A 27,721-nucleotide genomic window follows, 5' to 3' on the forward strand; every position below is an offset into this window, starting at 1 on the left:
GTATATTGACAGTCCAATGCTCTACTCATACTTTTGTGGGAGAAAAGTTGCATTGATATATTTACGAGTAATGACTCTTACCTTTAGAAATATTTAAGGAATTTTGCTTGTGTGTAATAGTATTGCCAGATATAGCAAATAAAAATGCAAGGTGCTATGTTAAATTTGAATTTCAGATAAATAATAATTTCCTATTATACGTATATCCCATGCAATATTTGGGACATACTTATACAAAAATAATCTGAAATTCAAATTTAATTGGATGTTCTGCATTTTACCTGGCAACTCTATGTGCAAGGTATTTTCCTAGGTGGTAAGTATTTACAATGTGGAGAACGTCCATCTCAGGACAAAAATATAAAGGACTCAGAAATAATCCTCTATGATGCTGTCATGTGTACTCAAAGAAGGTATAATCAACCTGTACTGTATTGTTTGATTTTACAAGTTTTTAAAGGAATGCTATAAATAGAGGAAGAGACTTCTTACTTACTAATCAGGACAGTTGTGTAGAAAAGGCGTATTCCTCTTTAAGGCACACACCCAGTGTTTTTACAAGGGAAGTTTTGCCTCAACCTTCCCAGCTTATAGCTCATTTATTCCTGGGAAATAAGTTTGTGTTGTTGAGACTCAGAGCTGAAAGTTCATTCTATTACTTACCTCCTGGAGAGATTTTTTTTCAAGTTAGATGTAGAGCTGGTGTCTATTTCTGTCACCAAACCATGGAATGAACTTTTTATTGACGAGAAAAGGCTTGTTTTACTAGCCATGTTGGAATTTAGCAGGTGAAGCTCTCTCTGGCAGATCATTTCTGCTCCGTTTTGATTTTGTTGGAAAGAAAACAAAGGGAGGTTTTGCACTAGACATGTGGAATGCCCAATGCTTTTGCTGAAAGACAAACAAGGATTGGAATTTAAAGTTACTAACTTGTATAAAAGTCCTTGGGAGCACACTCACCCAAACTTCCAATGAATGGATGTCATGCCAAGTTTCTCTGCTGTGTTTCTTGTTTACATACGGCATTTCCATTGGTGTAGGTCTTAAAGGGGTCTGAAGCAGAACTATCTGATTATTATACAGTGTGTCCCTGGGGAAATCACATGTTTCGTTGGAATTCCACAGGAGAAAAGAGGGGATTAAGGGCATTATTTTATTTCTATTTATAAATATGTTTACTTCAAGAGGGTTGCAAGTATTTTTATGGGATCTACAAACCTATAAAATTAGACCAAAATTAGAAGGGAGAAATGGGGAGTTATTGTTTAAAGGGTATGAAGCTTCAGTTTGGGAAGATCAAAAAGTTCTGCAATGGTGACACAACATTGTGTATGCACTTAAATATGGCTAAAATGGTATATTTTATGGTTTATATTTATTTTACCATGATAAAACATTTGACCAAAATATCAAAAGTTATGTTTTTAGATATTTCAATTACGTTGAAGCATTTCTGGGGCAGCTCTCCTTTTAGGCAGGAAACAGCACCCTAAATGTAGTAAGTGTCATCTTTTACTTCAGTCTAAGCAGTGTTGGGTCACAGAAGATTCAGGTCCTCATAGAAAATAGCTTGCTGCTGCAGTGGAGTTGAGAAATTATTCATTGGAGAGCTCTGGTCGACCTTAATTGTCACTCAATTCAGAATCTTTAATTAATACTCTTTTCCAGCAAACTGCCAGTATTCCAGGGAACGTGCTGTTGAGATTGCCTCCAACTATAGACTAGTTTATTTTGCCACCAATTACCAAATTACAGCCCAGGCAAAGGGGAGAGATGTAGTTTTAGAAGTAACTGCTAATGATGTTGATGTTTATGTTGGTGGTGAAAAGAATAACTATGGATAAGAAAAACGCAGATATGTGAACTAAAAACATATCAATAAACTTTAAACAGTTAACCATATTAGTTCTGTTTATTGACCCATCTATCTGTCTGAGCCAGTTAGTGAGTAGTGGGAAAAAAAAAGAGGACATTTTCCCTACACATGTTCTCTCCTGGTTCAGGACATGTCAATTACCCACTGTCACTCACAAGTGTTTCCTGAACAGTTGTCGTGATTCTGTGGTCAGGCTGCTGCCATTATGTAAACATGGGTAAACTCCAAAGGGCAGGGGGCAGGTGGAGGGAGGTAGCTGGGTAGTACATTTTTAAGGATGTCACAGTAGCTTCTTGGGGTACTGCACTCTCCACACCAGAAAATCAGGTGACCGGACTAGGGAAAAGGAGATTTTGAACTAATCCTCTCTCTGGGATGATTGAACTGTTTGATCTTAGGAAAACCACTGTCTAGTTGTCCTTGAGTTCCCTCCTCTGTATAAGGAAGAGTTTGCAATACATGGTTTCTGGTCTCCTTCCAGACTTATATACATATTGATTGCACGGTTTGCCCAACCATCAAACCCCACTGTAACTGTGACAGTTTTTCTCAAGGGACCAGCAGCAGTGGAGGATCCTCCTGTCATTGGCCTGGGGAGAGAAGCTGGCTCTACCGCTCTGGTGAGAAGAGACAGATGCTATAGAGTGAGCTGCCAATCTTGTGTCTTGTGAATTGATATCTTGGTGTGTCATTGCTAGGAATAGAAACTTACTAACACTAATGCAAGCGAAATGGGAAATTTACTGGAAGGACACAGAATTTTCATAGAATTTAAGGACAAGACGTTTAGCTGGACCTCACAGGGGTCTGGGAATAAAAAACTGGAAAAATGGAAACTAAGATAACCACCTCTCAGATAACTGTCTTCTGTTTTCTCTTCTTTCTCTCCTCCTTGTCCCTTCTTTCTCCTCTTTCTTCCTTCGAGTTCCATCCCCCTTTTCACCCCACCAGCTTTGGATATCTTGCCCATGCCTCATCCAATTCTAGGTTTATATGAGATTTCTGTATCAACATGAAAGAGTGCCCAGTTGGAGCCCAAAATCCATCCATGAAAGACTGTCTTTGCCTACTTTTGGGGTGTGTCTAGGTCTATTCCAATTTTCTGTGGCGATGAGTTGGATGATTTGGCTCAGTTCCCATTCACCAGGGACCCTGGGAGCAGGTTATCTTAAACAAGGATGGGATATAGGTATATACTCAAGATTATTTTGTTTGCAAGCAGCAGAAACCTTCTTTGGCTAGTCAAACATCAACAACAAAAAAAGGTTTTAGAAGTACACAGGGATATCTCCTGCAATCAAAGGAAATAGGGCAGATCCTGGGTCCTTGACAAAGAGGGTTAATACATCTTTAGGGCACACCATTTATGTGACTCAGCTCTAGTGGATGTCTTTTCTCTGTGTTTCCCTATGCCATATTTAAAATTTCTGGGGGGAAGAGTCTAAGTCGCCAGCTTTAGGATGTGTCCATCTCTGGTTTAATCTGTTATATAGGAAATATGACAGTGTGACAGACTTGTCCCAGTTTTCCCAGACTATCCCAGTTTAAGCAAAGACCCGGTGTCCTGAGATCCCCCTCAATCCTGGGCTAACCAGATGGTTGGTCACCCTAGAACTTGGTCATGTGTGCATGCACATATGGCTCTTTAAGGGACTGTCCTATGTATTGGGGTCATTCCTAAAAAAAGAGAAATTATGGTAAGCTATAGGGAAACATCTCCTGAAGTATCTAGTACATTCTACTTCTTGGTGGCTCAAGATACACACACAGAGACAGATAGACACACACATGCACCACATCACACCACTTATGCACACTCTTCTTCCCATTCTGTAAAAGACACACCTGTCCACTACATGATTTGGTTATTTTATGTCCCACAACAAATGGACTGCTCACCCTCTCAATGGGAGAAAACCCAAAGCTATGTCCTTGTACTGTATCCAGAGGTGACATCGTTCTCTCTAGGCACAGACTTTCTACATGATGTCCGTTCTGTTGTAGTCCTTCGCCATATCCTGCAGCATACTCTGTTGCTGGCAAAAGGAAAAGAAAATGAAGGGGAAATTATTATACTATTTCGTTTTAAAGAGGAAAAAGGGGGCTTGCAAGAAGATAGTAAATGCTAGTAGCAAGCAAGAAATAGCAATAGAAACAACAGTCCTCGTGACAGTAGCTGGTAATGGAGTTTCCTCCTCCTGTGCCCATTTCGTGGTTCTGCTTGGCTTCAGTTGGCATCTCAGTTGATTGGTGTGATTTGCCCAATGGAGCTACCTGATGGGTATGAGCCTTGGTGGTCCTGCTTTTATTGGGTTGTAGTAGTCAGCCATTGTTTTTACGTCTGGGTGTGGCAGTTTGAGAATGCACCCTCAAGGGTAAAATATTGTATCCATGATCTTTTCGAGGTTTTACTTTTCTTTGAGGACTAGGTCAATCACCCTAGTCAACCCCATAACTCACTCTTTTGCCTACCCCCCTGGAGAAGCCCCCACGCCTGCCCTGATTTCCTGTTGCACGGAGTCTAACGTCTAAATTCCTTAGCACCATGCACAGCAGTCTGCATGATCTGGCCCTGCTTCCTCTCACTGTGCTTGCTCTTGCCTCTGTGAACTCAGACCTTGCTAAATTAGCTATAGCACCTCTCCCACCTCTGCCACCACCAGCTCCCTGATCAAGCCAAGCTTTCCCTCTCTGGCAGCCTTCACCTCTGCGTGCCCTTCCCCACCTCGTCTGACCTTTAACTCTTATTCATCATTTATATTAGTCCCAACTGAAGGGCCATTATGTCTGCAGGGTCTCTGTGGGGACAAAGCCCCAAAAAGCAGTTTCCAGGCTCTCGGCCTCACATAGAAAGGTGCTGGCTCGGGTAGTAAATGGCCATCAACTGTGATCAGATGGCCAGCAGCTGTGGCTAGTTGGCCGTCAGCTGTAACCCGTAGGCCATTGGCCACTAATATAACGGCTGTGGCTACGCTAGCAGGAAAAAAGAATGGGGGCTAGCGAGAAGATGGTGGCTGGCAAGCGCGGACTGCTGTTAGGCAGATTATGTAGATCCTGCTTCCTGTGTCTCCAGCCCAGCCGCCAGCGAGAATATATTGGTTTGACTCCCCTACTTATGGCTCCGTGGGTGTTCCTTTTTGGCCTCACCGTGTCCTGCGTTCTTGGGCGGGGAGTGGGAGCTGAGACCCTGCACGACAAATGGCACAGTGAGCAGGGTCCCCTGCGTGACACATGGCGTAGTCGGAAGGATATGGTGCTGGCCAAAGCTTTCCGAAGGGCAGTGGAGCAGTTTGTGCGTATGAAAGCTCAGTCTGAGGAAGACCAGGAGGAGCAGCTGCCGGAGAGCTCGATTCCCGTGGAGGGGTGGAAAGACGTGGATGGTTCCCCAACCAGCAGGGGCCGGAGAAAGCAGAGAAAGCGAAGGTTGTTGCCGCCCTGTGGGCTGGGAACTGCTTGCTGAGGCAGCCCGGATGCAGGACTTTTAGTCCCAGGAGGAAATGCTTGCTGAGTCCTCCGTGGGAGATGAGGGTGAGGTCAAAGTCATCCCTCACCCCCAGGACAGCCCTGGCGAATGACTATGGACTATGGGGAATTGCCTTTTATCCCTGATTTAATGGACGCTTGACTGTTTGGGAACATACCACCATGTAGTGGGACTGGTTTGATGTTTGCTTTTGTGTCTTGACTGGCCGCCATTGATAATATGTAAGCACTTGATGTGAGCCGCTGTTGTTCCAGCACGGTACCCCGAGAGGCCCAGAGAGAGAGTGGCAGTGCCCTGAGAGGCCCTGGCTGTGTCCGGGAAGTCTGGCTGTGTCCAGAGAGAGTGGCAGTGCCCTGAGAGCCCTGGCTGAGCCCAGGAAGTCTGGCTGTGTCCAGAGAGAGTGGCAGTGCCCTGAGAGGCCCTGGCTGTGTCCAGGAAGTCTGGCTGTGTCCAGAGAGAGTGGCAGTGCCCTGAGAGCCCTGGCTGAGCCCAGGAAGTCTGGCTGTGCCCAGAAGTACTGTGGTGGTGCCCTGAGAAAACCTGGCTGTGCCTGGGGAGACAGGTGGTACCCTAAGAAGCCCAGGAAGTCTGGCTGTGCCCAGAAGTACTGGTGGTGCCCTGAGAAACCCTGGCTGTGCCCAGAGAGCCTGGCTGTGTCCGGGATATTGCATTCACCTCCAGGCTCCTCGCACAGGGACCCTCGCAGAAGACGCTTGTCGCGTAGATTGTGAGGCGAGACCCTGTAGGGGTGGAGTGTGGGGACAAAGCCCCCAAAAAGCAGTTTCCAGGCTCTCGGCCTCACATAGAAAGGTGCTGGCTCGGGTAGTAAATGGCCATCAACTGTGATCAGATGGCCAGCAGCTGTGGCTAGTTGGCCATCAGCTGTAACCCGTAGGCCATTGGCCACTAATATAACGGCTGTGGCTACGCTAGCAGGAATGGAATGGGGGCTAGCAAAAAGATGGTGGCTGGCAAGTGCAGACTGCTGTTAGGCAGATTGTGTAGATCCTGCTTCCTGTGTCTCCAGCCCAGCCGCCAGCGAGAATATATTGGTTTGACTCCCCTACCTATGGCTCCGTGGGTGTTCCTTTTTGGCCTCACCGTGTCCTGCGTTCTTGGGCGGGGAGTGGGAGCTGAGACCCCGCAGGACAAATGGCGCAGCGAGCAGGGTCCCCCGCACGACAGTCTCTGCCCAGCTTTCTACACCCCACCATTCCCTAGAGCACTGCCATAGTTCCTGCAATGCTTGATGTGTCCATTGCTCCTTTGCTCACTCCTGCATCTGTTCCCATACCACACTCAGCTTTCGGAGCGACAGGCTGCTGACTGACTGATTCTATACCTAGTTCATTGCGCTGAGCGCCTCTCTCTTGCTCAGTAATATGGGGGCTTTGTTCTGTTTGGGTTGATGGATGCGTGGTAGACAGCCGGTGATGACAACTGGAATCAAGGCATGCAACGATATTGCCTTGTATTGTGATGCTTGTATCACACTTGTCCTGCCTAGTGGCGCAATTAACCTCTGTTTCTATTTATGGCAACTTCCAACTGCACGGTGAGGCCAGGAGTCGGTGTCTGAGCCACCTCGCCGCACGGGCGTGAGCACAGATGCGTGGCCCGGCGTTTGCACGGTGGCTGCTGGCTGCGCTGGAAAGAGGAGCCGGGCAAGAGAGAGGAGACTTGGGGCGCCTGGGCCCTCCAGGGCAAGCCCCTCCACTCCCTTTCAGCTGCCCACTGAGTCCCCATCATTTGCAGGCTCCCAGCGAGACCCCGCGGGGCCGCAGGCGCGAGGGGCGGGACTTCCGGGCCCGCTCGCAGAGGACTTCCGGCGCGAGGCGGAAGCCCGGCTCCAGGTCGGGGTCCGAGTCGGAGCGACAGGCGCTTGGGTCCTCAGTGGATGCCTCTCGGCCCCGCCGCTGCCCCGCGCCGCGGGACGGGGAGACCGGGTAGGGACGGCAGAGTCGGGACGCCCCGCGCGGGTGACGGGGGGGACCGGACTCCTGATTGAAGGGAGGGGACCGTGATCGGGGGCCGGGGGACAGGCAGAGCCCCAGGGGCAGCGGTAAGGGGCTGCGGAGGGAGGCGCGGGGACCCTGCGGCCGCGGAGGCCGGGGGACGGGGAGCTGCGGGCGACCCTGGCCAGGGGTGCTTCTCGCGGGAAAGTTGCCCTGCGTGGAGGAGTGTCCTGGGACGTGGCTGCTGGTGAGGCTGGCACGAGATGGCAAAGGGTAGCTTCCAGGGGAAGGCGACAGCGGGGGGTCAGTCCTCTCAGGGGCGCGTGGAGGTTGAGCAGGACGTGCCCACCTCCCGGATCGGGAAGACGATCAGCCACCCTTTGCAGGTTGAGCTCGTACTGCTCCGTTTTCAATTAAGTGTCTGTGTGTGTGCCCGTGTGCACCCCGTGTGGATTTCGGGGGAATTTTTTACATTCCTGGGGACGCCCGATTCTTCTTGCAGGTTGCAAGTTGTGCTGCGCATCTTTGTCAAACCCGTAGGCAAAGCCCATCCACGGTTTCCTTCTGGAATCGTCTGTACCCTGGAGAGTTTAGGTGGCCTGTTTCCTTTGTCATGGAAGGAACTTCTAAATATGTGTAGCACGACTTTTGATAAGCACCTGGAAAGGCATTCCTGAGAGCGTTTGCAGTTCCAGTTCATTGTTTTTATGCCTAACTTGCTAACCCGTTTTCATTGAAAGTTACCCTGTGGAGTTTAGGTTTTCAGTTTCACCGGTAAGGGCGATTTCAGATTAGGGTGCAGCCAGTTACTAGCAATTACCAAGAACTTATTGCTACTTTTTATTTCGGTTACAAGGAAATAAATATATTTGCCATGGGCAGTATTTTAACAAATATCCGTAACCCAAGGTCCGTTGTATATACGTTAGCGCCTTGAGTTTCCATAATGGCAGTGTATAGTATATGGGCTTGTTTTTATCATTACCAGACATTGTAGTTACTTATTGTCTACATTGTATTTATGTATATAATGTATCACTTCAATGTAATTACAAAGACTGTTTTAGCTTCAAGTAGATGGTAAGTGAATTGGAGTTTTGCCTCAGGCTGGGCAAGGTGTCTTGGGAGGATTGTAACATTGTCGTTGTGGAAGGTGATACTTAATTACTGTTTTGCTTGCTTCAGCTGTTTTTAAGTGTTTAAACGTTAAACTTTTTTATGTTTAAAGTTACTGTATCGGTACAGGTAACTAACTTTCAGATCTGATTAGGTGCTCTGGCTTGCACGAATTTATGTAAACTGTAACATTTTATTTTTATTGGTGCCTTGGTTTCTTGCTGGCTTATAAATTATTTTTTCCCCCTGTAGCATCTTGAGGTATAATTGACAAAGCTTTTATATATTTAAGGTTGATAATATGATGATTTGATATACATATACATTGAGAAACGATTACCATAAGCTAATTAACAGAACAAAACTTCACATAGTTACCATTTTATTTTTTTTTTTTTGGTGGTGGTAACACTTAAGATCTACTCTCTTCCAAATACCAAATATACAGTATTATTAGCTATAGCTCACAAACGCTTGAAAATCTGTTCTTGAGTTAGTTATAGTTTCCTTTTGTTTGTGGGCACAGCTGATACTTACCAGTAGAAAGCAGTGCCTAAAAATAAACAATGCTTTAACATGTAAATAAGCACATTGAATACTTTTCAAGTAAACAAAAAGATGATACTGATCTTTATAGTTATTGAATTAACTGCTTTGTAGATTTTTATATGTCGTGTTTTTTTTAAATTAGACGGTACTGTTTTACTAATAAGATTTGGTCTGATTTTTCCATACACTCTTGGTTTTAAAGTGTGTTCTTTCCCCCCTTTTCCATTGGTTTTTGGGAGATAAAGCCCTTGAGATAGCATGCAGGTCTTTAGAGTTCCTGGTAGAGGAAGTGCTCCTCTTTGAAACACAAGAGCCCTGCCTTCTGTGGCAAGTTTCTAGTTACATATCTGAATGGTATGTTTGAAACCTGAGTGCCCTGTGTTCTGAATAATCTTTGGAATTTTTGTTCTTTGTTCTAATTGTTTTGTAAATTTCAGAGCTTTCTCTAGATAAATTCTATGTGTGATTTTGTAAGATTTAGACGTATTTTAGAGTTTAAGCAATCACACTTGTGGCAACTTTTTTATTAGGGTGCAGCAGATTACTAGTTATTCTTATGGATTTTTTACTTCTGCTGTAGTGAAATATCTTTCTGCATTGGAAGAACTATTAACACAGCGAGAACCAAAACTCCATCTTCATATACACATACTTACCTGTTTTCTTTTCCTTAATCATTAGTTTGTAACATATGAAGTAATTTGCTATATTGAACTTTTTTGGTTCTGTACTCTCTGATGATGAATTTTGGAATATATAGTCCATTCTCAGTTATCGGCGTACTCTAGTTAGAAAGTCATTCCCTGCACTTTGATGGAATCAGGAGAATTTGTTAACAGCTGAGGAATACAGCTTATGGACAGGAAGATACTAAGCAGTGGTGGTCAGCTGCTGCCTTACCATGTAGCTGCTGCATTGCCTGTGATGTAAGCATGGCCCTCAGCGAGACTGGGTAAGGCACAGTCAACCCTTTCTTCTAGTATCACTGTCTGTCCTTTTTCTTCTGCTGAGTTTGACCTTTCTCTCATAGTGACTAAGATGACCTGGCTCTCAAAGGGACTCAAGGGGATCGGAGCAGCCAAAGGACTGCAGTCCTGTTAGTAGAGCCTCGTCCATTCTGTTGAGGCTGTTCCTATACATCCTGGCACATTTTCCAGCTTCCAGGCATGTAGTCATGGCTTTGAACCACTGTTTACATGATGGTTTGATAAATAATTTTACTACTAAATTAGAATGGGTCATATAATATAAGTGGACTCTGTTTAGTTTTGGTTAGGGTGAGGCATCACATTAAATCATAAATGAACTTTTCAAGTAAAATGGTGTGATATACCTCACAATTGCAAATACTATAGAAAATACACGGATGGCCCTTAGTCTTTGTTGTTACTGGGGTTTTTTTTTTTGTGTGTGTGTGTTTTGTTTTGTTTTTAATTTGTGACTTTAAGGAAAAGAAAAACTATCGGGTAAAAGACGTGGGCAGAATGGGGGGAGGCTGACCATTCCCAGTGACATTAAGGAGTGGTGGTGGGAGCCATCTGCAGTGGTGGGAAGGAGTTCCTTAGCACGTCGGTGCTTGGCGATCATAAACAGCAGAGAGACTTTTAGTTGGGTTTATTATTGTTTTAAAATACCTGACAGATGGTGCACTCCCTTATTGTCTGCAGGGGTCAGGGAGAGAAATCTACAGTCAACTCCTAATATTTGAAACCCTAAGTGATGACTATTACATAGTAATTGAATAGTGTTGCAGATATAATTGTGTTTCCCGGAAAATAAGACCTAGCTGGACCATCAGCGCCAATGATGATGGTATAATATAATATATACTATATAATACAATATATAATATAATACCGGGTCCTATATTAATTTTTGCTTCAAAAGATGCATTTGAGCTGATTGTCCGGCTAGGTCTTATTTTCGGGGAAACAGGGAGAAATAATACAAGGCACCACCCATATACCCTTTATTTAGATTCACCTGTTGTTAACATTTTACCCCATTTACTTTGTCACTTAACAAGAACATGTGATTAAAGTAGAACACTTGTGTAAAATATATTCCCAAGTTGAACTGCTAACTTTATTTCTTTTCCTAATAAACAGTTATTTATCGGCTGTGATTTGCAGAGTGCTAGAGCTAGAAAGTACCTTCGGAGATAATGTCATTTGACTCCCTTAGGAAAGGTAAATGTGAACCAATCCAGGACAGGTGGGTTTTGATTTCTATGTAGCCTCTTGGCCTCTTCCAGGGTCTGATCCTGACAGGGAGGAGTTATAATTCCTGTCTGTCGGTTGCTTTGTGGCTTACACATCTCCATTTGGTCTCAGCACAGGCATGGACGTGCGCTTGCTTAGACCTACCTGGAATCTCGCTTGCGTTCATTTAAGCTCACACCTTCTTAATCTCTATTCCTTGATTATAAAAAACAACTGAAAAACATCATTTTTAAGATCACTTCACTTATTCTGTAACATATACCTCGTTAACTTTCCTTGGGTGAGACTATCTTATATTAGGTAGGATGTCTACCTAATACTTTCTGTCTCTTCAGTCAATTCACAAGGCCTTAGCTTGGTTGATCTTTCAAGATTCTAGGTTTTTCATACCCTTTTACAGTGTGGTGAGCAAAGCTTAGAAGAGTGTGACTACTGTAGAATAACAACAGTGGTAATTTACGTCTAAATAATTTACAAAATGCTTTTCGTACAGTCATTTGATCCACAGAACAGGACTTGTACCCCTGTTTCAGGGATGAAAAAACCTGAGCTACAGAAAGTTAAGTGACTAGCGCAGCGCCCCATAAACCAGGCTGTGCTGCAAATGGACTGCAACCCCAGGTCTTCTGACCCTAAATCCATACACCCTGTATCCAGATTCACCTGTTTTACTGCACCTCAGGTCCTTACATGTCATGTGTTTTTAAATGTACCTTAGAATCCCTTTAGTTTTCCCTTCTCCCCTTTCACCAGCCTAACCTGCTATTAAGGAAATAAAGTGTTTGCTGACTCAACTTATTTTTTTCTTCTGCACTTAAAATAATATCACTGCAGAATTAGAGTGAACCTGTAGCAGCCACTTACTATAATGTCCCACCTAATTTGGGTACCCTTGTCACCCTTCCTTTCCCAGAGGATTTACGGCCCTTTCAGGAATACTTAGAGCAACAGGGTATTCACTTCTTTTTATGCAACCTTGGTTCATTGTTGAGTGGCTCTAGTAATGAGGTTATTCTTTTATTTATAACATCCGAATTACCTGTGGTGGTTTTTATGTGTTGGTTTTAGTTATACCATCCAGAGCAACGTGGATGATGTGTGTTTTTTCACTTAAGGTGCCTTAAATTATTTTAAAATTTTGTAATAATTTGTTGTTTTGATAAGTTAATGCTCTGGCTCATCATTTTGCATACAAAATTCTAAGAGCTGGGAATTAGTTTTGGGCTTCTTTAGTCTAATTCCCCTCATTTAAGGTTGAGAAACTGGTCCCCGAAAGGTGGAGTAATTTGCCCAGGTAACAGTGAACCGGAGAACTAGGAGTAGAAGCCAGAGCTGGTTTCCAGTGTCCTTTCTGCTACTAGAGTGACTACAGTTAAGTGAAGGTAGCCAAGGGCAGGTTTTCTGAAGAGAGTTACTTGGAGTCTCTACTTAAGGGATTGAGTATGAATTGATGGTGAAGAGAACGGCCGTGATATTCAGGCCATGTAGTAGCACTGGGAGGAGGCCGGGCAGAGAGCAGTGGGTATACCCCAGTGGACAGCATATCCTCTTAGGACACATGGTGACGTGTGACCATGGGGTTTGAAGAGATTTTCCAAGTAAAACCGGCTACCTGTTGGGTGATTCACAGGGGCTATTCCAAAGGACCTGAAGTATAGACAGTGCGTGGACCAAGAGAAGTTACTGGGAGCTTGCTTTCTTGAAGAGGTTAGGAATGGAGAAACATGGAGTATTGGGACCCAAGTGCTTTCTGTAGGCAGCATAGAGCAGGAATCTGGAAATCCTCGAGGAAGGAATTTAAGGTTTCTATGGGGCACAGAGAAAACATTGTAGGAGGTAGATGGATCCTTTAGAAGGCTGTCAGGTTTCAGGCATGATCTGAGTTTACTTCCTTACTTGCTAAATAAGCATAATAATACCCACTGCACAGTAGTTGTTATAGGGAGTAAAGGAGATAATGTGTATAAGGGGCTTAGCATAAGGCCTGGCACGTGGTACTCAACGAATGATAGTATTTATTATATGACATCATGGCAGCTGGCTGAGGGTCTTATTAGAAGATATCACTAGAGTGAGATCTTTTTTTATTTTTTCCTTCCCTTTCCCTTATTCTAGCCACTTGATGTAACCCCCACCGCTCTTTAGCATGTTTTAGCCTTCAGGTTTATTATTTCCCAGCAGGTTCATATCTCTGACTACATATATAGTACTTTTCTAGTCAGCAGACTTGTTCTTTTTTAATAAGCTAGGCACTTTTGGGGGGCCATATTTCAGTTGCAAATTCCATTTCATCAATTGAAAGGATGTACTTACTACAACACTATCTCCAGACAATTTTATTATCCCTGGTTTTTTTGTTTGTTTGTTTTGCTTTGCAATATAACTATGAAGATGTAGTTGGAAAGGGGAATGGAAGGTACGAGAGGTTGAAGTAACTTTCCTTTTCAAAGTTTCTTTCCTTCAGGTTTTGAGTAAAACACGAAATAAAATATTTCGACAGATGCCAACTCTAAAGAGAACTAGTTAAACCAAAAAGACGTTTTCTGTGATAATTGCATCTTAAGCTATGAAAGCACGTAAGGATGTAGACTCAGGTTATCAAATGACAGGTTTTTTTCCAGTGTATGGGCTCAAGGTCAAATTTGATAGCACTAGATATGAGGCTGCTAATGTCTTCCTCAACTTTATAGTGTAATTATTTCTGAATCAGACCTGGAAACCATTTCACTCGGGTTCAGATGATAGGTAGAATTCACAGAGAGACTTGGTGTGTTATCAGTCTAAGAAAGCTTTGTGATGCTTGACGGTCTAGTAAAGGTTCCTTCTGGAACACTTAGGTGGAAGAGAGCTTCTCTGCACAATTTTGTATGTTAGGTTATAAACTTAAACTGAGAAATTTAAGTTTAAGGAAAACTTAAACTTCAGAAAATTAAATTTAAGGAGTTCAGAAAATCATTTTGAAAAGAGGCCTTTAGGAAAAATAAGTAAGTTTGAATGCTTTTTTAGCAGTCCCTGACTGCTTTATTGTTTTTTAAAGATGCAATTAAATAAACATTAATTTTTGAGAGATAATGATTTTTCTGTAGTTTGATTGTAAGGTAGAACAACTTTGCCTTTTTAGACCCCAGTGTTTCAAATTATGTGGTGTCCTGCTTCAGAATCCTACAGTTGAAAAGTATTGATAATCTGTAGTAGCATTTGATTTTCAGTGAGACACACTGACAATTATTGCCTGTAAAAAAGCCAGAGTAGGAGTATTGGTAAACTGATCATTAGTGTCTTTCTCTTACTCCTTGGTGCACACTCTCTCCTGCAGTCTCTTCCTTTCTCTGCTCTGAATTTCCTCCATTGGATAAAGATGCTTTGTCATCTCACAAATGTCCCATGCGTTAAAATACCCATTTCTCTTTCTTTTGTTCTTTAACCTTTCTCTGAAGTGAAATCTCTATTTCTCTCAAAATAGAGAATCCATAATTATTGGATTACGTTAATTCAGAGTGAGGTGTGGAATGACTGATAGACCTAATACTAATGTGCATTATATAAATTATATTTTTTAAAGTGAAACTTGCAACACTAAAGAAAACCCTGTTGGTCCAAAGAATTAGCAAATGCTTTCATATATATAGAGAGAGCACTTGTGTACCTTGTTACTTCAGACTTGTTTTTTTGGACTCCCAATTTCTAAGAGAACATGTTTCTTCCCTAGAGAAGTTGAGAAGAGAAGAAAGAATAATGGGAAGAGACAGGACCTTTTTCAATTTGACAGACAGGGATAGCTACTTCTTGACATTTTTCCTTCTGCAGGTCCTTCCTCTGTAATCTCACTATATATATATTTTTTTGTTTGTTTATATACTCTTTTTATGAACTATAACTCACCTCTTCGTTTCAGGTTCCTATCTCCCAACTTACCATTAGGTAAATACTCCTAACTTATGTTGTCAAGTTACATATTCTTCCATGAAACTTAAGATTTTTCTTGGTTTTTCAGAACAGTAATAAATTCTATTGACTTTATGAATTTTTTTCACCAGGAATAAAAGTCACCACGAAATGTGTCTCTCTTGTTGAAAATGTCTCTAATAAGACTGGCCTCTATTTATTGGTCATACGTTATATGCCAGGCACTTCACTGGGCATTTGCTATATATAATACATTCAGTCCTCACAGCAACCCTTATATAAGGTAGACATTTGCATTTCCTTTGTATGGATGAGGAAACCCAAGTTTGAAGAGATTAAATAATTTGTCAAAGTTTATACTACTAAATGGTGGAGCTAATTCTAAAGCCTGCCTGCTTTTGATTATACACTGTTTTCCTCTAGATTTCAAAAGCACCTTAAATGTTTTGGTGCCTATACATAAAAATGTTTTGGAGAGTGTGAGCGGCATGTTGTTGATTCTGCAATTTTTTTTTTTTGTATACCCACGCAGTCCTAGAAGTGTTTTATGATCCATTTGTTCCACTTTAAACTTTTATTATTGATCAATATTTTTTCCAAGGATGGCACCATAATTAATGTAGCATCTAAAGTAGTAAGTAGACGCTTGTGATACTTGCTGCCTGGATAAAAACAGTAACAGAGAGGTGGCAGTTAATGTAGGGAGCTAGTCACAGAAAAATTCATTTCTTTTGGAATGTCAACCAGGTACTTTTCTCATATTACAGCATGCTGCAGGGCAGGGCTAGAGTCCAAGCTTTGATTAAAATCACCCAAACACCCAAACTTTTTTTTGGTTTTTGCTTTACAACCACAAGTTATTGCCAGCTGAAAGGATAATAGAGAGTAATGATGAATGCATTTTCATCTGCCAAAAAAAAAAAAAGTTTTAGACAGTTTCGTTCTTTCTAAACCTTGGTAAAAAGGCTGCTTTGAAGTGAAGAGTAAATTAGTGGCTACCAAATAAGTAGTTATTAGATTCCTGCTCTAGAAGCCCGCTCAGTAGCTGCCAGTTAACAGTTCAGTCTCAAATCCTTTCTCCTAGTGGGGGTGGTATAAGAATTCAGGCATTCTTAAGGGTCTTTCCTTTTCATCCCCAACTTGTCAGTTTTAGATAGAGGTTGTTGCTTTCCCCGAGACTACTTAGGTTTTCTTAGGCTGTCAAGGTCAAGTGCAAAACCAAACTTTTAGAATGATCTGCAGTGGATCCTTTTACTCATTGGAACTTGACAGAACTGAGCTGTTTTGAATCGCCTCTTATCTCTGATGCCCTCCTTCCCACCAAGGCTGAAGGGAGGGGCATATTGAATTGCTGTGCTTCCATAATAGTTGATGGTTCTTGATTCCTTTTGACTTTATTATGGCTTTTTTAGAATAGTTGTTTCCCAAGATCACTTTAGCAATATATTAAAGAAAAATTTTTTTAGTCCCTTAATACTGTAACCTAATTATTAGTAATTAGATCTCTGGGCTCAAGTGAACAGATTAGTAGTCACCTTTATGCTTGACTACTTTTGAATGATTTAATTTGTGGTTGTTTGGTGTTGGATCCAGGTTATTGTAGTAGCTGAATGTTGTATGATAGGCATTATGAGTAGCTACTCCTATTAGGGAGTGAGAAATCAAAACAGAATTTCTCTACTTAGCTGCTACTTAGGGTGCTTTTTGACACTTCTGCTACTGTGGTGTTATACAATTTTTGAAAACGGATGATAATTATATGGCTAAATAACAGTTATTAAATACTTATGTACTTACTATGGTGCTAAGTGCTTTACATCTGTTATATCTAATTTAATCCTCACTGCAGTCCCATTAAGGGCCATTATTATGCCAACTTCACAGATACCGAAACTGAGGTATATGGAGGCTAAATAGCTTGCCCAAATGAACAGTAACTGGAGCTGGGATTTGAAGCTGACAACCTGACTCCAGGGCCATCGCCCTTAACTACTGTGCTATATACCTCAGGCTGATGTCTTCTGTTTTATACATCACACAGCTCTGTTTAAGACTTCCACTCATAAAATTCCCTCATGTCATTTTCTATTAGAGTCTGTGTATATGTGCAGGATTTTCCATTTCTCTTCTCATAAAACTTTCATCTTTAGGTTTAGCGGTTGCCAGTTGGTTTCTTGCAAAAACATTTTCAGCTTTTAGCATTTTTATTCCAGGTAAGAGGAGTGTGTCGACTTGCTGACTCTTTGGCATATGTCCTGTAAAGTTAGGGCAGTCAAATCTTTGTACTGGTAGAAATGAACAGTTGAAGCATTTCTTCTTTATTTTGGATTATATCACAATTTGGAGGGCAAATATGTCATTTGAGCTTTATTTTCGACACATATGGAAATGAATTCTTGTTCCGTAAAATATGCAGATCTGGACATTCTGGAAGCATCCTGTGTGGAGGAGAAAAAAATCTTCTCGGAATGTAAAATTGGCCATGCAGAATTTAAAACGGGGTGAAGGTATGGGTAATCCATCTGTGGGTTTTTGAATTAAAATTTTTTCATATTTTTTTGTACTTAGAGTAAACCTTTACAGCACTGTTATTAAGAAATACTTGACTTAGTAAACTTTTACTGAACACTTACATTTTGGGAACACAATTTTTAAATCTATGAAAAAACTCTTCATACACAAGATGTTATATTATTGTATTTTGGAATTATACACTCATTCCTAATTTTAATTAATTTGAATTAACTGAAGTGAGTTTCACATCTTTGAGGTGAGATCATTAATAGTCTTTCTTTTTCTTCCACAACATTTGGGGTTGGAGGGATAGGTAGCTATCTAACATGGCAACAACTGGGTTTTCTGTATCTTACATGAAGTGGTAGCCTTCACATTTTGCTATAGAAGGGGCATTTGCTTCAGAGTGAACTTAATATTTCTTCTGAAAACCTAAGCATAGTTTTGGAACAGTAATAAACTTGAGGTACCACACATATTATCATTTTACTTAAGAGCTTTTTAGTCCTGCATATTGAAGGAATATACAGAAGGCCACCGAGGCGGGTATGACTGAATTCTATGTAATAGTTGTAGTGTTCGTGATTAAAATAGGCTAAAACAATGGCTTACTTATTAGTGGCTGTACTTCAGTGTCATGAAAAGGGGGGAGGACAAAGGTATTTGTGTATCTTTGTGCCAGGCACTGTTAGGTGTCCTGTTCTTGCGTGTTAACTTAAGTCCTAGGCTACAAAGTTGTATTATTATCTCTTTCTTAAAGATGTGGAAACTGGAATTTAAGAAGTAGATGAGTTATCTGTAGTTAGAACTGATATATGCAGAGCTAGGATTTAAACCCCGAAATATCTTACTCCAAGGCCTGAATCTGCCTATCACATCATATGCCTTCTGTCTTCTTCTGAATTTTCTTCTTTTCTCATTCCGTGTTTACCCTTGGACTTTGTTGGAAGTTTTCCATTCTATTTCTTTTCTTTGAGTGGTTACTCTAACAAATGTTAATATTACACTTACCAAAGTCTAAATGCCAATGGTATCTCTGCCCTGCTCCTGAACAATAAGATCCACCTCTTTCTGAAATGAACTGTTTTTATTAGATATGAGAGTTCTGGGGCTTGATCTTTGGACCCTAGAGATAACAACATGTTTAGATTTACCCATATACGTGTGTCCTTTTTTCTTTTTCTTTCTGAACATTTCTTCATGCATATCAACTGTAGAGATGAATTGTTTATTAATTTACCCGCCACCCCCACCCCAGGGCTTTATTGTGGGAGGGTTTTGGTCTGGCTCTCTACCTTGTACAGGCCCTTGTGTTTGCCTCCTGTTAAACTATTTCCTAGTGCTTCCCCACCCCACCCCCAGCAAGTTCTTGCCACCAGACTATGAAGATACTCCAAGAGCATGCTGGCTTCAGAACTAACTCACCTCTTTAGACTTGTGCTTTCTTATTGTTTCTGCCCTTGGAGCATTGCTCTTATTTTATTGCTAGCTCTGCCAGACATTTTCAGAACAATTTAGAAGTATTTAATCCAGCTTGTTTAGGTGATCTCTAGCCATTGGGTCTACACTGCCAGAAATAGAAGTCCACATTGTCACTGGGCTTGACTGGAGTGCGTGCGTTGGACCTGGGAAGTGGGCTTTTGAATTCTTTCATTCTAACGCCCTTTTCTAGTAACTGGCAAAACTCTTTCATCAAGAGTCATAAGAAATACACTGTTTGAAGAATAATGACGGGGTTCAGAACATGTTACCTCACAATAAGGTACCCTGGCAGGTTGCGTATTTTAAGCTGAAGGAATCTGAGAAATGGCAGGTGCAGGAAAGACTTTCTGACTTTCCCTTGAAGCAGCTCCTAAGACCCTTAAGTGATATGAGGGGTGCCCTCCCTATACCCAGAGGCAAGAAGCATTCTTATCTCTGAAGACAGAGACATGCCGAGAGGAATCTGTATGAATAGTTCTTGCTAAGTTTGGGTCTCTTAGCTCATACCCTTATTTGTCTTATCACATTTTCCAATGACTCTACTCATCATACCTGATATAAACACATCGAGCTTTAACCATTTTTTTGGCTTTCATTTCCTTATGAAAGGTCCTGTGTCAGGTAAAACTTACATTCAGTAAATTTGTATGCGTTTCTCTTGTTAATCTGTCTTTTGTTACAGAGCCCCAGCTGAGAACTTAGAAGGGTAGAGGGAAAAGATATTTTTCCTTCCCTACGGTTTGTGGCGACTGTGAAAGGATGGCTGGGACAACCTGCTCACTCCAGAGCCGGCAGATGGAATCTTGGGAAAACTGACAAAAGTCAGTGAAAGGTTAAGAATTCGTAGAAAAGTCAGCTCTCCCAGAACTTTGTCTGTAGTGCCTGGTCAAGAGAGGAAGGTAAAATTTTCTTTCTGTTCTTTCTTTGCCAAATTCAGTTTAGTGGAAAAAAACAAACAAACAAACAAACACCAGCTATAAAAATGAGATCTTTGGATCGTGACTCTTGGGGATTTGGGTTCAGGTAGCCATTAATTATTGATCCTCTCCCTCTCGGACATCCGTCGTTCGTTTTGGGTCCTGAAAGCTTGGCTGGGCTTTCTGCCGCCTGGGGCATTAGGTTACTGGACCTGTGTGTGTAAGCGGTCAACTGTCAGATCGGGGGTCCCAAGAATAATGGCTGGACAGAAATGTGGGTAGCATCGCCATTGTGGCTAACGTCCTGCCCACTGCTGCCACCTCTCAGGGGGTTGTCCTAGTCTGTCTTTCTTTTGGGTATCTTAGTGAGTGGCTCTGGGTCCTGGGAGGGCTCTATCTTCTGCACCCATGGTGGGAGCCTGTGTCCATCGGTGAGCCGGAAAAGGCTTGTTGGTTTTCAGTCATAAAAGACTTATCTGTTTTGAGTCACTTAAACTAGGTAGACGTTTTGTTTTTTGTTTTTTTTTTAAAAAAAGGTGTTTAATACTGCTAGGAATATTTACTGCTTGTCGTAGTTAAAACCTGATAAGCTACTTGAAAGGATATATATATATATATATATTTAAAAGATCTCTGTGGACAGAAGTTGGCCTGATTGGAAGCCCGTATTCAGAGCTTGATAGGAGTGCTTTTTAAAAAAAGATCTATCGGTTCCCTCTGTTTGATCCTGCTCCTCCCATGGGAACATCTGAGAAACTCCCTTCTTGAACCCCTGCTGACTGTACGTTCCCCAGCTCTGTCTACTCCCCTTCTTGTTGGCACGATTTTGCTGAGGATAATTTGGAACTTCACTGGCTTCTTTGGGAAACTTAAGGTCTCACACTGGCTCCTCTAAGACCTCTTTCTTCCCATTGCTTCTGCTCCCCCTTCCACCTTCCATTTTCCCTTTAGTTCTCTTGAATCCTTTGATACGTTCCCCTTCAGATGTCTATCTCTTTCACCTCTCTCTCCACCCCTGGCAGAACTTTTCCCACTTCAGCCCCTCAGTTACTTGAACTTTAGGCTTTCTGCTCTTAAGAGACTCGGGGTCCCCGAAAAGCAACTCTCTAAGGCTGAAAACGAAAAAGGCTAATTGGAAATTGATGGAATATTTTATCACTCATGAGCTTTGGAGATGTCTAGGTAGCAATACATGTCTCCTAAGTCACTTGCCAAAACTGTAGTTTACAGCCTCCATAAGATTATATATCAGAGCAAATGGAAATCTTAAAAGCCTTCTCCACAAATAGTGGTAAAAAGCAAGAGCCCCCACATTGAGTAGGTAACCTCAACTTGTCCCATTGGTCAGAAGGACAATTTAGATAACAATATAAAGTGGATAAAAACTAGTGAGTTTGTTTTACTATGTTTTACTGACACATATAGCTAACATTTTAGAATGAAAACTACTATAACACCTCTGTGTTTGTATATATGGGTCTATGCATGTATGTTAGGTATATGTGATATTTTTCTATCTCTGGAAGGTATTAACAAATTAATTTCTAAAATCCTTAAAGGAGTATGAGCAATTCAGGTATAATTGTTAAGAGCAAGTGAATTAATGAGAGTAGGATAAAAGTTTATGGGCGAACTTTTCAATAATAATTATGTTTTCATAATGTCTACTTAAAAATAGTTTCCAAAATCCTTTTGGGTAACTTGAAACCTGAAAGCAGCACTAGGTTAAGTTAAAAAGTGGATATTCATTGAATACCTAGATCATTTCCAAATAAGATAAAGTACCGAATCATTAATTGCCGAACATAAGTTTATCAACTTTTGGCTTCTTAAATTTTGTAGAGAAACAAGGTATTTGGGTCTGTTAGCAAATGTGTCCTTTGCCACATTAAAAATTGTACTAAGAGGAAGCATATGTCTCTAGAAATTGGGAAATGGTGTATTCATACATTTGCTAGTCTGCTACAGAATGTTAGTATGTGGCAGACAGAAACAATTGCTCGCTTCTTAGTTTTCAATGAAAATTAGGGTTACTAAAGGATTAAAAATTCTTACCAGTTATGTAAATGAAACTAGTAGGAATAATAAGGACAAAGAAGAAAAACCTCTGTATATAAAGTATGCAAGGGAAATAGGCTGTGTTTGTGAGAAGGAAAAGTATACAAGTTACGAAGGAGGTGTTTCTGTTAAGGGAATAAGAAAGTAATTCATCCTAGAGTGACTGGCTGTTCCAAAATGAGAAAGAGGAAGAGTAGGACAAAAACAAGGTAGATATTAAAAAAAAAAAAATTATCGAAGGTTTGAGAGAGGCATTTTATGTGTAGGCAAGCTACTGAGATTGAATAGATTTATTTGCAAGTTAAAAATAGATGATTCTTACTATCAAAAGTATACTGATGCAAAACTAGAATGACAAAGTTTTTTTAGGCTTATTGGCCTGCTCTTACTAAGAAATTGTAAAAGATTTTTCTTTATATTCTAAGTAATCTGCCTGGGGAACCAAGATTTTATGTCTTACCAGAATGATATGCTGTGGTTCATGTTGTTTTTCATCAGGTTTTTGATGACTGAAGAGAACCAAATCTTCTCAATGTTAAAAGCGCTAAGGGGTCATTCATTTACAACCACTGTCACTTTAGCTAAATAGATAATTATTATTTTATAATGATCTCACATGCTTAAACCTTTTGGCATTTTTGATACACTTTCCCAAATCAAATTCTAAATAATTTTTGACCTAAACTAACTTGGAGATTTCCCAGAGGGTTCCATGAAAAATCTCCAAAGATTTGTCTTTGACCTTGTAAAAGAGAGATGTTAAACTAATTAGGTTTGTTGGCTGTCGTAAACTGGGAGGCGTTGTCAAATAAGAAATGATGATAAACCTTCTTTAAGGTTAGATGGATATAGATGTTATTAACATAAGTATTTCAGAATTGTGTGGATTATAGAAATGTGTCAATACCTGTGACGTTCCTGATATGTTAAATGACATGTTATCAGTTATAATTCCAGTTATTATGTTAAACTATTATATGTCACTGAAATAAAGAAATTTCCTTGTCAATTACATTATAATGACCTCTCATCAGATCTTTAACCATGGCCATTTTGAAGTCTTTTGTCATCCACAGTCAGTTGTTTTTTATTCCTGATTTATCTCTGAAAGAGGTTACAGCCAGCTATAGGCCAGAATGTTCAATGAGGGCATCACTTGAGTAACCATCACTTGGGACCATGCCAATGGACTGAGTCGTTTTCTAAACTAATGAAGAAGTTGATGGATACATAAAACTGCTAACCCAAGATCAAACAGAACAAGAATTAATTACATGAGACTGTATGAGCAGTTGGGGATGATTATAATTTTTTTAATGACTTTGTTTGAAACGTTGCTAGTTCTTTAATGTTTTGTGTTTCTCTTTTCTCTTAAGCTGTGTATAACTTACAGCAATTTGGTAAAGTGTACCTTTATGACCAAAGATGAAACAGTTTTCTGCCTCCAGAATTTAGAAACTCTTATGAAGTATTTTTATTTTGATGGCAATGTAGTTATTTGCATAAGTCCAGTAAGAATCTGTTTTCCTTGTAATATGACATAATAAAAAACATTTGTTCTATTACCAAACTTTGACTGGAATGTCATATTTGAGAATGATGTATAAAATCAGATATGCCAGATAGTTTTAAGGAACTAACGTGGTCTTTATTGAGCTAATGCTTATAAAAGTCTCTTGGGAAAAAACTCCGGCCTGGTACCTGACTTACAGGGTTCCCAGCCTTCTAGGTAAGGAAGGTCACTTCCTGGGACACCCAGGAACCTTAAAATATTTTGGGAACCTCAAAAAGAGAGGAATGCAGCCAATTCTATAGGTACTGAAGGCGAAGACTAGTGGCAAGTTTCTGGTTTGGCTTCCCAGCTTCGAGAGACTTTTAAAAGTCTAATTTGAAATTTCTTATTAAAAATTCCAGCAGAGCAAACTTAAAAAGAGTCCATACGGTCAATCACTATTCTTGCTGCACTTATGTAAACAATCAGGCCAAATTTAATGAGACTAGATTTTTTTGCCAACAAATTAGTCTTACCCTCATTATCTTGGATAGAAATGGGGGTAACTAGAGAGAGAAAAATAATGTTTCAACAGGAAATTGTAGCACCCCCTTGTGGGTCTTAAATTCTAGAACGACTCGTGGTCTTTAAGGTTTTGTTATCTATCTGTAAATTGGACTGGATCCTGAATCCTTCTCGTTTCCTCCAGTATCTGGCTACACCCCCGCCAACTTAACGTTTCCAAATGTCTTTCTCACACCTCTGACTTGGAATCATTGAGAACTAAAACAGTTCTTTTTCTGAAGCCCTGCAAGCTGGATAACTTGATTTAAACGTCAGAGAAATCACCACAAGAGATCACGTATGGGCACCTCTCAGGCCTGTGTTATGTGGGCCACCGAGAAAGCTCACCGGGATACCTGACGGCCTCACCAGAGACAGTCCACCTGCAGACCATGAATCTCCGTCAGACTGCCACTGCCTGTCCTCACTCCACCATCTAGAGATGCTTTGAGCCCAACATCTAGAAATCTTAATTGACTGCCCTCGGGACCCAAAAATTGAGTTTATAGTTTGTTCTAACATTCACCTTTTTTTTCCTTTTGTTTCTATAGAAATGCCCCTTATTAAATGCCTGATTGCTGATACTATATCGAGACCTAACGTAAGGGGGTGTCGTCTCCCACCTATACCACCACCTCCTGAAACGAGACACTAGTGTTGAAATTACCCATTCTCAGCACTGAGACTGGTTCTGTGGGTTGTGGGACAATCTACCAACTCATCACTTCTTGGGGAAGTTTCAAATGGAATGACAGCGTTCAAGATACGCTATCCTAAAATATGGCACCGTGGCAGGTTGAATATTTTTGAGCTGAATGAATTTGACAAATGGCAGGTGCAGGAAGGACTTTTTCCCTGAAGCAGGTTGTGAGATCCTCATGGCAGAGGTCCCTCCTTGTGCCCAGGGGAGAGGAGTATCCTTCTCTCCAAAAATGGAGGGACACCGAGAGGAATCTGAACAAATATACCTTGCTAAGTTTCTCCAAGTTTATTACTCTTAACTTATCCCCCTTTTTTGTCCTATCATATTTTCCCACAGCTCTCTACTGTTCATCAAACCTAGTATAAAAACTCACGTTCAATCATTTCTTTGGTCCTCATTTCCTTATAAAGTCTCCTTTATCACATAAATTTACATTAAATAAATTTGTATACTTTTCTCTTGTTAATCTGTCCATGTTATTGAGATCCAGCTGAGAACTTAGGAGGAAAAGATATTTTTCCTCCCCTACAAAGAATCACCAAATGACTTCCCTAAAACCGTTTGCAAACTCCCTTTCTGGAGACTTATATTGACTGCCCTCTTGAGGAAGAACAAAAAAAATCTGAAAACAAATCTTTCAGTGAACAGTAAGCGTTGTTTTATTTTGTATCTTATGCTGAGATAAACAGAAGCGAAGAATTTCTTGATCTGAGCATGGATTGCCCTGTGGGAAGCTCAGGTAGGAGCAAACACTGGGGGAAGATTTATGACAGTAAGGCTGAAATTACTATGTCAAAACTAGCTTACATTGAAATTTTGCAGTTTGTTCTGAGGCTTTGTCTTCAAGGGCCTAAGTCATCTTCAAAGAGATGAACACAGTACATCATCAATTCTTTCAATTTTAGGCTCAAAACTGATTCTTGGTTTTTTATAAAGAAAATTTATGCAAGAGAAGTTTTCCTCGTGTATTTTAATTCATTTTTAAGTAAAGAAAAAACCATGCCTTATCAAAAATGGTGCCTATACTATTTTTTCCTTATTCTCCTTATTTGGAGCAAATATTAGGAGGGCATCTAGAAGTAGAAAATAACTCACAGTAGTGTTTCCTGTTTTCTTCTTTCATATAATCTTGTAATGTGATTACCTACATAACATGTATGTCTTTTCCTTTGCTCTCTAGATAAACACTGTTAAAAATAATATTTTCATTGAAAAGGTGCTTAACCCATATATTTTTTAATGGGTTAAGGTTAAAGTTTTATCAAGTTAGTTATTTCTGTAGCAGGCAACGTTGATTTAGTGGGTTTTGGCAGTGGTGTTCACTTAGCTCTAATAGAAAAGATGAGCATTTGAAGGGAAACAATTGCTTGCTTTGTAAGTGGTGCTGTTGAGTAATGACTAAGTACATTCATTTGCACAGCCAATATAAACTCCAGACAGATTTTTCCCTGCCTTTTCCTCAAGTGGATCATGTGATTTGCTGTTTATCACTGAGACTTGAATATCCTCAAGCCTTACAAACCACATAACTTGACCATGAAATCAAACAGCTGTTTCAAAGGACCCTTTGCAAGTAGATTTTATTTTTTATTTTTTTGTCACTGCAATGAAAAGATTGTGCAATTTTTTAATGCATAGTGGAACTCTTTTCCCTCCTTCCCTTCTGCCTTCTTTAAAGTACGTTTCAATGCAAAGATTTCTGCAGTATTTGGTTGACGTCTGCTGTCAGCACAGTTGGCTGTGTGCTAAGGCCAAGAGGCCATTGCATTTAAAAAAATCAAATAGCACATATGGTACTTGGCTATTGTCTTTCAGAGATGACAGTAAGTCAGTATCTGCGAGATTGTAACCTCTGTCTTTTATTTAGAGTTGCTTACTCCTTTTGTTTTAGGGTTAATGGGGAAAGAGCCAATCCCTTAAAGAATGGTATCTAAGCTTGTGAAGAACCTGCAAAGGTTATTTTGGTGGCGCATATGACTGATGGATTTTTTAGATTTAGATACCTGCATTGTTTTCAAAATGTTTACCATTAAAGTTGTTTCTGGGTCCGTCCGTTCTTTTGCAAGATGCATGTACATATTAGTTATATCCGTAGAACCTTTAATATGCTGACCTTTAGTTGTGCTGTTGTGAAATGCTTCTTTTATGATTCTCCTCTTAAAAACTGGGTTGTTTCAACATTGAGAATTTCAGCATTATTATCTGGTGAGAGTGACTACTCCATTTTAAGTATTACTCAGTTTGGCATTTATATGTGTACACACATACCCATATGGAATTATGAAGTTAATTTAAGCAATGGCATGTAAAAAATGGGAAGATTATTTAAGAGGCAATAATGTTTAGTAATAAAGGTATCTCAGTTTAACAAATATATGCTACATGTCATGTACATATGTATGTTTGATGCTGGAGAGAATTTATGAGCACCTGTAAGTTCTTATCCCTTTTCCTTAAAGATGCTGCATCCTATTGTTGCTGAGTGTAAGTGTTGTAGGAGTTCCGATGAGACAGAGACTATCACAGGACAAAGATTACAGAAAACTTGATGCACATAATGACTTGGGTGGGACTTGAAGACCAGGTGTAGATGCAGAGGGGGAAATACCCAGCAGAGGGCGCCAGAGTGAAGGTGGGAAATCAGGCTGCGTCGGAGGGACCAGTTGGTTTGCTTGTACATGGCACACCCATTAGGGAGTAGGGGAAGATCTTATTGGTGCTGAGACATATAGAACATTCAGTACCATCCTGAGGGAACTCTCAGTCTTGTGCAATAGTGAGATGGTTGATCATTCATTTATTTGTGAGCCAGCTGAATATTAACTGTGTGCCAGGTGCCAACGAGGCAGAAGAGTATAGTGGGTAAGAGCACAGGCTCTGGAT

At 40.7% G+C, this 27,721-nt stretch overlaps 1 protein-coding gene across 8 annotated transcripts in view; it reads left to right on the forward strand.

Moving 5' to 3' along the window:
* The first annotated feature begins 7,176 nt into the window (after positions 1 to 7,176).
* Positions 7,177 to 27,721, forward strand: part of DISP1 (dispatched RND transporter family member 1) — a 162,613-nt gene continuing 142,068 nt past the window's right edge. For 2 of the 8 annotated variants that reach the window (XM_081039013.1, XM_081039014.1), the window contains exon 1: positions 7,177 to 7,306. Coding sequence is in view for 1 of the 8 variants with exons in the window: in XM_081039011.1 (XP_080895137.1) it covers positions 7,258 to 7,306 (49 nt within the window). In the remaining 7 variants the exon portion in view is untranslated. The remainder of the gene's footprint in view (positions 7,307 to 27,721) is intronic. The other 6 variants (XM_081039016.1, XM_081039018.1, XM_081039017.1 and 3 more) reach the window with 5 other exon arrangements.

The sequence above is a fragment of the Rhinolophus hipposideros genome (assembly GCF_964194185.1).
Source record: "Rhinolophus hipposideros genome assembly, chromosome: 26".
Classification (NCBI taxonomy): domain Eukaryota; kingdom Metazoa; phylum Chordata; class Mammalia; order Chiroptera; family Rhinolophidae; genus Rhinolophus; species Rhinolophus hipposideros.